The sequence below is a fragment of the Anoplopoma fimbria genome, chromosome 19 (genome assembly GCF_027596085.1).
Source record: "Anoplopoma fimbria isolate UVic2021 breed Golden Eagle Sablefish chromosome 19, Afim_UVic_2022, whole genome shotgun sequence".
In the NCBI taxonomy this organism is placed as follows: domain Eukaryota; kingdom Metazoa; phylum Chordata; class Actinopteri; order Perciformes; family Anoplopomatidae; genus Anoplopoma; species Anoplopoma fimbria.
Genome location: NC_072467.1, coordinates 19,343,022 through 19,354,148, shown reverse-complemented (window position 1 = coordinate 19,354,148; position 11,127 = coordinate 19,343,022). Strand labels below are relative to the sequence as shown.

Below are 11,127 nucleotides of genomic sequence, written 5' to 3'. Positions count from 1 at the left end.
ACATTTTAACAGCAGTATATCTAAGTACAATGACTCTTCACGATCTAGTCTAAATACTAAACAACAGTAACAGTCAAAAGTTTGGACACACCTTCTCATTCAATGGTTTTCTTTCTTTTTACTTTCTTTTTTTCTACATTGTAGATTAATATCCGTGCAATAATAGTTATAATAGTTATTCTGTCTGTATATATAATATTTCAGTTATTGTGGATTCTTTACCGTTTTTTATTGCTCATTTGCTTATTTATAATACTTATTTTGATCTTGTTTTTTTACTATGTCTCTTGTTTGCACTATCCTCTATGCTGCTGTAATCCTGTAAATTTCCCCGCTGTGGGACTAATAAAGGATTACCAGAATATGTTTTATATTTTAGATTCTTCAAAATAGTTGAATGAGAAGGTGTGTCCAAACTTTTGACTGGTACTGTATATATATATATATGTTTATATATATATTTATATATATTTGTATTTATTTATATACATACAGTACCAGTCAAAAGTTTGGACACACCTTCTCATTCAATGGTTTTTCTTTATTTTAATTTTTTTCTACATTGTAGATTAATATTAAAGACATCCAAACTATAAAGGAACACATATGGAATTATGTGGTAAACAAACAAATGCTCAACAAACCAGAATATGTTTTATATTTTAGATTCTTCAAAGTAGTTGAATGAGAAGGTGTGTCCAAACTTTTGACTGGTACTGTGTATACACACGTGTAGATAAACATGATATCATTTAGACCAACTTTAACTATAAAAGACAAAATGCTACAGTCAGTGACAATATAAAGAGACATAAACAGCATTATCAGTGCCATTAAGCCTCCGTGTCACTTCTCTGTGACATTGCATAAGAAAGTCAAGGTTTAACTAACGTGTTGACAGGGATTTGTTTTTTCCATATCGAGAGGTAAATTTTAGGAAGTGATGTGCTGATTGTCCCTTCTTGGCCAATGGTGGCCAGCCACGATTTTAGAGTGTTGACTTATGTTGAAGAATCTGATTGGACGACATGTACCAGATGCTGCGCTGTGATTGGTCCAATGTCGTGCGTGGTGCGCAGCGATTGGTCGGTCGTCACGGGTCTAATAAAGTGGGCTCTTTCGGTCGGAGAGGCAGCTTGTCAGTCTCTCTGGTTAAGGCTGTGCTGTGTGCGCTCATTTCCCGGCTTTTGTTTCAGGAGACCCGAAGACACACACCGTCGTTCAAGCAGACACTCACCATGAGACGAGTCTGGGTGATAAGTCTTCTCTTTGCACTCTTCGCCTTTGGTGAGTAGCGGAAGTGTTGTTTTTTTTCTCACTTTTTATTACCCAACATTAGCCTGTGAAGCTAACGTCAGTGCTAACTTGCGTTGTTGCTTCTTCTGTGCCCCTTCTTGTCTTGATCCTTTCATGTATTTATAATTATACCCATGCTTTAATGATAAACAGCATGCTAGATTAGCCTCAAACACATGCATCTAGCTGTATTTCTAGCTGCCTTTCCAGAAGTGTCTATGAGAAACCCCAATGTAACATTAACATTGTGTTTAAAGCAGGTTTAATTAAGCACAACATCCCCATTACCTCGTTGCTACTGTATCATGTGCATCCATATTCTGGCTCAGAAAAAGCCATCCTACTCAACATTACACCTTTTTCCTATTTGCTGATTTCAGTCACGTCTTTGCAAAGCCTATTTCTAAATGAAATCATCTGAATTATATATATATTTTTAAATCCCCTTTGCAGCTGCTGTAAAGGCAGAGGATGAAGTGGACATCGATGGGACAGTGGAGGAGGACGTTGGTAAAAGCAGAGATGGCTCAAGAACAGATGATGAGGTGGTGCAGAGGTAGGTTTCACTATGAATATCTTTTTTTCCTTTCAGAATATGTCGAAGTGAACTGTGGTTGTCCCTATCAGGAAAGGACAACTTAACCTAGAGTTAACATCACAAGGTCAACATGACTGAGCCTGTGCACACAAACGCTCGTAGCAACTCTTGAATTGTAGTGGTGGTAAAGATCTGCAACCTTTGCTGCAGGTCGGTCATTAAGACTAGGGAATCCTGTGTGTCTTAGGCTTTAACTTGGATACTGATCCCTAGAGGCGAGAACAGATTTTATTTTTTTCTGTTGACGGCTTTGATTTGTTGTTGTGCACTTCCCTGATGTGTTTGTGTGGGTGCATCTTTCTGTCCCCAGAGAGGAGGAGGCTATCCAGCTGGATGGATTGAACGCTGCTCAGATCAAGGAAATCAGAGAGAAGTCGGAAAAGCATGTCTTTCAGGCTGAAGTCAACCGTATGATGAAGCTGATTATCAACTCTCTCTACAAGAACAAGGAGGTGAGCGAGAATAAATCCTGATGTACAATCACCAGTTTTGCTGGACGATTCTGTTGATTAACTTGTATCAGAGAAGTGTTAATTTAACAATATGTTTATTGTTGAGATCATAGTTAGTGGTGTATCAAATTGTATTTCTATCTGCAATAGTCTTTCCCCCTCGTGTTTGAAAACGGAGTGGGCATGTTTTTAGAAACGCCAATAAATCAAAGTCCAGTACGATACTACAACAACAACCACTTAAACAATAACATAGTTATTTGAAACATCTGACAGTGTCAATCAAAACTGATCTTTATTATCTTTTATAAAGGTGAAATTTAGGGCTGAGCTGTTGTATTGGATTGCATTAGATTTTACAGATTTTTCTAATATAATGGCCACTGTGTATGAAACTAATTAAAACAACTATATTTTGAATGAGGTACAACAAACCTATCCTAACCTGTAATTTCACTGAATTGCCATTTTAGGTCACATATTAAATATTTAAGGCAGCGTGGAGCAACACATTCAACATGAAATTCATAAAGATAAAAAAGCCATTAAAACGGCACCCTACACATTTTATGGCAGTGTTGAGCAAATATTTCAGCCTCTCTGTATTTTAAATAAATAGCTGTTCCTATCAGCTGCCACTGAATAAACAACTGGGTAACGTTGTGTAACGTGTATTAAGGCACACCTGCCGGCTCTCTGTCATCCAACATCACTCACTGTTTGAGATCCGAGGGAGGACGTGAGTCCGTGTGTCTAGTGGTTACTGGGCAGATATATTGTGTCGTCGTTATATTGATATGCCTTACAGGCATCTTCAGGAAAGGTTGAACTCGTAACAATAACATGTTTGCTTCTGTTTCAGATCTTCCTTAGGGAGCTGATCTCCAACGCCTCTGATGCTTTGGATAAGATCCGCTTGTTGTCTCTGACCAATGACGATGCAATGGCCTCCAACGAGGAGCTGACCATCAAAATAAAAGTATGCAGAAGAGCAACTTACTTTACGATGCAGTCTTTCTTGGTCGTGTTGATAGTTCTTGCTCTGTTGCTAACTTAATTGTATTGTTCCTTTTCTCCAGTCTGATAAGGAGAAGAACATGCTCCACATCACTGACACTGGTGTTGGAATGACCAAAGAGGACCTGGTGAAGAACTTGGGTACCATTGCCAAGTCTGGCACCAGCGAGTTCCTCAACCAGATGACAGAGACGCAGGGTGAGGATCAGTCAACCTCGGAGCTTATTGGCCAGTTCGGTGTTGGTTTCTACTCTGCTTTCCTCATCGCCGACAAAGTCATCGTGACATCCAAACACAACAACGACACCCAGCACATCTGGGAATCCGACTCGAATCAGTTCTCTGTCATCGAGGACCCCCGTGGGGACACACTTGGCAGAGGAACCACCATCTCGTGGGTTTAACTTTTAACTTTTTTGTTATCTTAAACACCCCTCTAGCAAATTTTTGATTTATAATCAACTGCTGTTAGTTGTCTTCATCTTCACACCTCTCCTTCTGTCCCTAAAATATTATAACACCTACTCAACTAAACCCTGAATGCTGTTTTCCTGTTACAACTCTACTCTAAAATGTTAGTTTAGTATTATAATTAAATCATCCCCATCTTTTTCTAACATCAGACTGGTCCTGAAGGAGGAGGCCTCAGACTATCTGGAGCTGGAGACCATCAAGAACCTCGTCAAGAAATACTCCCAGTTCATCAACTTCCCCATCTACGTTTGGGCCAGCAAGGTGATTACTTGAGACACTTCCTCCCACACTGTGACTCAGACTTCATCCCAGCACATTGTGTTATGAAACTCGTATATGAAATTACATCATTTCTTCTTCTCAACATGCCAGACTGAGACAGTTGAGGAGCCCATCGAGGAAGATGCTGAAGCAGCAGAGGAACCAGAGAAAGAGGCTGCTGAAGAGGAGGCAGAGGTAGAGGAGGAGGAAGATGAGGAGGGCAAGGAGAAGCCTAAGACAAAGAAGGTAGGAAGTTCATACAGAGATGAGTGTTATCAGTATTATGACTATCAAATGTTTCTAAAGTCAGGGATGTCATCGACTGAGAATTTACATAGTCAAATCCGATTGGTCAAGTTTTGCCTACAGCAATGTCATGTGTTTTTCGTTCTTGCTCATTGACGCCTGTCAGTTTTGGCTGTATATATCTATAGGGAAATAGTAGAAACAACAACATTATTGGCCGAGATACATGTTACAATTGCGTTGCAGTTTTTTCAGAATAGCAAACATTGCTGTTTGTTGTGTGAGCAGTTGTGCCGCTGTCTGTAGTACTGACACGGAACAGGGATCAATAGACTGAGACACATTTTGTTCTGCTTGCGTTTCGTGGTTATAAATAGAACTTTTGGTCTTTATTCAATTTTAACCATTGTAGCAATCCACAGACAGAAGGTAAACGACAGGGGGGGGAAAAGAGGGGACAGTCAACCGGGGAGAGAAACTCAAGCTGCAAAACAGCTGTTTGATGTGCCGAAACCAGGTGTTTCTATGCACCTCCCGGTTGATTTTTAGACGATGTTCATAGATGCATCTAGTGCTCTGATTAATAAATGTAGCCCTATTCTTTGATTTTGAGATAGCCATGTTGTTATTTGTGAATAATTAATTCTCTTTTTTTAATTATTATTATCACAATGTCCCGTCACTGACTGTTCCACCGTTAAATTGACAATTGAATCAGGCTCCTTAGATCTACGAATAGTCAACTATTTGGGGTCAACCCTAATCTTTTTTGCATAAAGATTTTGGTAAAATGTTAAGCATTTTGTACAAAATGTGGACTTTGATCATATGGAGGCAGTAAAACAAAAGGGGGAATTCTGTCTGATTGTTCGAAAAGGATCACTTTTGGGCATTTCTTGAGAATGTCTTATTGTGTTTGTTGTAGGTTGAGAAGACTGTGTGGGACTGGGAACTGATGAATGATATCAAGCCCATCTGGCAGAGACCAGCTAAGGAGGTCGAGGAGGACGAGTACAAGGCTTTCTACAAGACGTTCTCTAAGGTAGGCACCTGATCAGTGCTTTGTCAAACAGCCACGTTGAATATGTGCCTTCTTTGTAGGATCAACATGTTTAATGTTATGTTTCCCTCTTTAACAGGACACTGAAGACCCTCTGGCCCACATCCACTTCACGGCTGAGGGGGAGGTTACCTTCAGATCCATCCTGTTTGTGCCCACTGCAGCTCCCCGCGGCCTGTTTGACGAGTATGGCTCCAAGAAGAACGACTACATCAAGGTATTCTCCTCAACCATGTATCCATTTTTAAGGCCTTGTTTTGTCCTTTTTATAGAAGGATATTCAGGATTTTCCTCAACTCTGTTTTTAAATGATTGTTTCTTTCTGTCTCAGCTGTTTGTGAGGAGAGTTTTCATCACAGACGACTTCAACGACATGATGCCCAAGTACCTGAACTTCGTCAAGGGAGTGGTGAGTGATCGCTAACTCTACCTGAGACACGGGCATGTGCTACTATAAACTGTTTGGTCTTTACCTAAATATCACTGTGGCTAATGAAAATGGATTTTTTGCTAGGTTGACTCTGATGACCTTCCCCTGAATGTGTCAAGAGAGACTCTGCAGCAACACAAACTGCTCAAGGTGAGTTTCACATCTGACATTTATACAACATCTAACCATCTTAATAGCAATTGATTCTGCTTCAAATGTTAAACAAATTCTTAGTGTTTTAATATTTATTTAATTTATTTATCATTTACTCTATAATGTACATGGTCTTTGACTCTTTGCTGACTGGTTTATGAGGGATTATTTTTTAAGGCATTTTTAATTAAATGCAAAAAGATGATTTGATAAGCAGGCAGGAAAGGAACCTTATTTGTACAGCACATTTCAAAACAGAGGTCAGAAAGTGTTTAACAGGAAGGAGAAAGGGGAAGATAGAAAAATAAACGTTACGAAATGGTAAAGAATAAGGAGTATAAAACAAAATGTAAAGGGAAAGAGACAGAAGATGTGATCCTCTCTCTTCTCTGTTCAGGTCATCCGCAAGAAGCTGGTGCGTAAGACTTTGGACATGATCAAGAAGATCGCAGAGGAGCACTACAACGAGAAGTTCTGGAAGGAGTTTGGAACCAACATCAAGCTGGGCGTCATTGAGGATCACTCCAACAGGACCCGTCTGGCCAAGCTGCTGCGCTTCCAGACCTCCAACAGCGATACAGAGGTGGCCAGCCTGGAGCAATATGTGGAGCGCATGAAGGAGAAGCAGGACAAGATCTACTTCATGGCTGGAACCAGCAGGAAGGAGGTGAGCGGGCGTATTCCTATTGTTCGGATTGGGTTAAAATGCTTTATTATGTCAAGGGCAGTGTGAACTGTCAAGTACAAGGCTTGCTGTGATTACACTTGGACAACGTAAAACTCTAATTGACTAGGCTGACAATGACCATTTGTCCTGTTTCCACTCTGCAGGCTGAGTCTTCTCCCTTTGTGGAGAATCTGCTGAAGAAAGGCTACGAGGTGATCTACCTGACGGAGCCGGTGGATGAGTACTGCGTCCAGGCACTGCCCGAGTTTGACGGCAAACGCTTCCAGAACGTCGCAAAGGAGGGTGTCAAATTTGACGAGAGTGACAAGACCAAGGAGAAGAGGGAGGCCCTGGAGAAGGAGTATGAGCCCCTCACCACTTGGCTGAAGGACAAGGCCCTGAAGGACAAGGTAGAGAATTATTTTGTACTATTCATGACATGGGGAAACCAACACCAGCCACAGTTGTGTCCGCTCCATCAGGCTTATTCTTTAATACGATGCTGTCTTTCCCACAGATTGAGAAGGCTGTCCTCTCTCAGAGGCTAACAAACTCCCCCTGCGCTCTGGTTGCCAGTCAGTACGGCTGGTCAGGAAACATGGAGAGGATCATGAAGGCACAGGCTTACCAGACAGGAAAAGACATTTCCACAAAGTGAGTTATGACCCTGTGCTTTTCAACAATATTAATGCTCATTATCACAGTTGTAAACTGCAAATGTGGAACATGTTGTGGCCCGCCTGGATGTTTACTGAGCCTATTTGCTAATTCCCCCTCCTCTCTCTGTTTCAGCTATTATGCTAGCCAGAAGAAAACATTAGAAATCAACCCCAAGCATCCTCTCATCAAGCAGATGCTGAACAGAGTCAATGTAAGTCTGACCACTGTCACTTCAATATGTTTGTGCTTATTAAAATGATGCCATTAATTGTCATTTATAAAATAATTAGAATTATATTAAAATGCTTTTTGTTGGAGAGTTGCTATTTTAAAAGATAAATGACCAATCGGAGCAGACAACTGATCAGTTTCTTTCCCTTCATGTCTGTCAGGAGGACGGTGAGGACCAGACGTCGTCAGATCTGGCCGTGGTTCTGTTTGAGACGGCCACGCTGCGCTCCGGCTACCATCTGGCTGACACAAAGGCTTACGGAGAGAGGATAGAGCGCATGCTCCGACTCAGCATGAACGTGCCTCTGGACGAACAGGCAAGTCGACGCCAGCAGCCACATCGCTGTATTAATTCGGAAACATCTGCATAGCAAAGATTTTACTCCAAGTGTAGATATGCCAAGTCACATTTCCTTTGCCACAGTACGTGGACACATTCTTATGTATGGCTTGTTCAAACAGAGTTATTTCATTATAGCTCCACTTTTTTTGTAGTATTTTCTTACATTTTAGGCTTCCCAACATCCTTTTAGGGTGCCCAGTTGGGTGATGTAAAGTTCAGTCAGTTATGGTTGAAGATTGTTGGGGTGCTGTGTTAAAATGATGTGACTATTCTACAGATTGAAGAAGAGCCAGAGGAGGAGCCAGAAGAGGAGCCAGAGGAGGAGCCAGAAGAGGAGCAAGCAGAGGAGGACTCTGAAGATAAAGAAGAAATTGTAGATGGCGATGACGACGAGGAAACGGTGAGAACGCCTAACATTCTGTGGTGACTTAGAGATAAAGGTAGCGTAAAGTAAGTATTTGTTCTTCAAGCAGTTTCTTCATAACTTTAATTTTGTTCTCCTGCAGACAAAATCGGACAAAGATGAACTGTGAAGCACTGAATGAGGAGCATGAAACAATAGCGCTGGAATTGGATTTTATGTCTTTTTTCCAGCGCCACCATGGTCAACATCATCATGGGTGGGGTCCCTGGGTTGGGTTTTTTAAGGCGAGCATTGTTTGTTTTTGTTGGTTTATTTTTTATTACATTCCTCATGACTGTAAATTTGTTAATATTTAACTGACCTGTTTATGGAAAGAAGCGATCCGGTCTCTTGATCGAAAATAAATGTTTCCTGGAAAAAGGACAAATGGTGTTTGTTTGGTTATGTTGACCATACACAAGTTAGTGAAAGGAAGGTGCTTTGACTGTTACAACATATTGTCTATCCCTTGTCATTTGTTATTGACCAAAGAGTTTTGTTGAAACATCCCAGAGAAAGTAAATATGTCCCGGTAGTACCTGGACTCTAACCAATCACTTACTGGGAGTGAGGAAACTGATCACAGACCAGGCGTGAGGGAAAGGGTGAAGCCTCAGAATATCACTAAATCATCTTTCAAAGTAGAAACCCACAGCCCATTAATGTCAACAGAATGTGATTATGTTTACTTAGCATCATTTTCAATCTATAAGAAAAAAGAAATCAGGCAAGAAAACTAAAGAATTGAATTTTATAATCATTTTTCTTCACCAGGTAGTTGTCAGGACTTCAGCAGAAGCTGCTCGGTGAATAATCTTTTTCAGTGTAGTCTCTGTGTCATTTGGTAACAACTTTGATAATATAAACAATTTGTGCAGGCTTATCTCAAAATCTGTCTGAACGGCATTAACAGACCTCAACAGGGCCCCAGCATCTTTACTAAAAAGCACAATTAGAAATCTAAATTGGCTGATAATATTATTTGACACATTTCTTTAAAATGTGTGACTTTTAACTGACCGGTATCTCAAGATATATTTGTAATAATGCCATATTGTCATTTCAGCCAATTTTATCATCTCTACTGGCATAATACTAAAAATAAATAAAAATAATTGTATAACCAAAAATTCAAAAAAGTCAAATTTCTGATTAGTATCAATTAGTATTCATGTTGCATCTTTTATGCAATACAGCAAATCCTATGAGATAAAAATGTAACCCTCCTCGGTATCTCCTGATTTATAACCATGTTCCCCACTTTTCCACTGCAGTGATCTTATGAATTACTTGTCACCCAATCTCAGCTCACTCGTGTCATACTTTGATTTGTTTTGCAGGAATCAGGTGTTTCCCTTGTTAGAATGATTACCTGGCAAACAACAGAATGTTTCATCAGAATTAATTGTATGTAAAGAGAAAATATAATGTGTAACAGCAATGTATTACAATACCATGCCCAGTAGGTAGCCCAGTCACCCACATCTTTAAAATACATGAAAGAAAACAAAAGTATTAAGGTAGGACAGCCTACAGCTACACTCATTGCTAGTTTATTAGTTTAAACTAATGCAGACTAATACAACAATCCTGCAATAAATCCTTCCCTCATTAACGTTAGAAATATTACACTGACAGACATGTCTAATATTTTCCCCAACTCTGTCTATTTTAGTAGAACAATGCTAAAACTTAGAGTAGTTTTACAGTTTCTGACTGAATGCTACACCAAATCAGCAACATTATTACTGTATAATTGAGGAAAACACCTTGTTTTATCCAAAATGTCTTATTTTGGGATAAAAACTGAATTAGTTTGCAAAGGAATTGAATGTATCACACATAAAAACTGAGTATAAGTAGCTCAGTCTTAAGCACATTTGTGCCATAAATGAGCTGAAAAAATGCAATTCCCACCTTTTAAAGAGGCTAGAGAATACATAGCGTAAAGTTTTAAAATATACTAGAAGTTTCGTACCAGATTGTGCTGCACATTAATGAGGATTATGATATCTCGCTTTCCTTTTTAGGGGGAGGGGTATTCAACTGTTTTGTCACTTTGGAAGCTCTTGTGTTATACTGCAGGTGGATTTACAGTTTTGCTCACATCATATAGACGTTAAGGAAGATGGGCCAAATATGAACAAACAAAAACTGAACATTATAACCTTTATCAAGGTAGGATTTGTTTTATTAGATTGCATTCGCTTTAGCTGCCTTATAAACTGAATATTTAATTCTGAATAAATATTCTTATGTCATAAACATGTCTGTCAACTAATCTTCAAATACTGTAGATTGACCGCCTCCTGTTGTATTTATTAAAATACAGAGCCTGATTCCAAATGTCAACAGAGGCCAAGTCCTGTAACACAGTAAACCACATACTAAACTATTCATTCTTTCCTAATTGTATTTTATAAATAACAATCTAATTGCAACCTAAGGACGATTCAGAAATTCTTTGCATTTTGAAGTGTAATCATTTTTCGTAGCTTCAAGCTCCATTGGTCTGTTACGAGGCATTCAACAGTAACATTCTTCAGGATCTACGGTTCAGAGAGCAAGGCTGATGCACGGTTTCTGTTCTCTACTAACAACCGTCTCTAAAGTCTTCTTGCTGCAGGTACCATGATCCACGCATCCAAATAAAAGGTCTAGCATGGTGGGTTTGGGAGCTAGCAGCTAAGCAGCAGCAGTCACACCACTAGCATGCATATGTTCGCATGAGTGAGAAAATGTTGTGCTATCTTAATAAAGGGTGACAGATATGGGCCACAGCAGGGGGAAGGGTCCCATAGCAGAGCCTCCGAGGACTGAGGACCATGGCAGATAA

General features: G+C 39.9%; 1 protein-coding gene across 1 annotated transcript; it reads left to right on the top strand.

The window, feature by feature from the left end:
* Positions 1-1,126: 1,126 nt before the first annotated feature.
* On the top strand, positions 1,127-8,679 carry hsp90b1 (heat shock protein 90, beta (grp94), member 1). Its single transcript, XM_054620219.1, has 18 exons — positions 1,127-1,287; positions 1,750-1,852; positions 2,205-2,346; positions 3,209-3,325; positions 3,426-3,757; positions 3,987-4,098; positions 4,210-4,344; positions 5,270-5,386; positions 5,484-5,621; positions 5,736-5,813; positions 5,919-5,984; positions 6,385-6,654; positions 6,819-7,064; positions 7,172-7,308; positions 7,447-7,525; positions 7,707-7,862; positions 8,166-8,288; positions 8,395-8,679. Exons 1-18 carry the CDS (start codon positions 1,239-1,241, stop codon positions 8,419-8,421), a joined length of 2,427 nt encoding a protein of 808 aa, XP_054476194.1. The 5' UTR covers positions 1,127-1,238; the 3' UTR covers positions 8,422-8,679.
* The last annotated feature ends 2,448 nt before the right edge of the window (positions 8,680-11,127 follow it).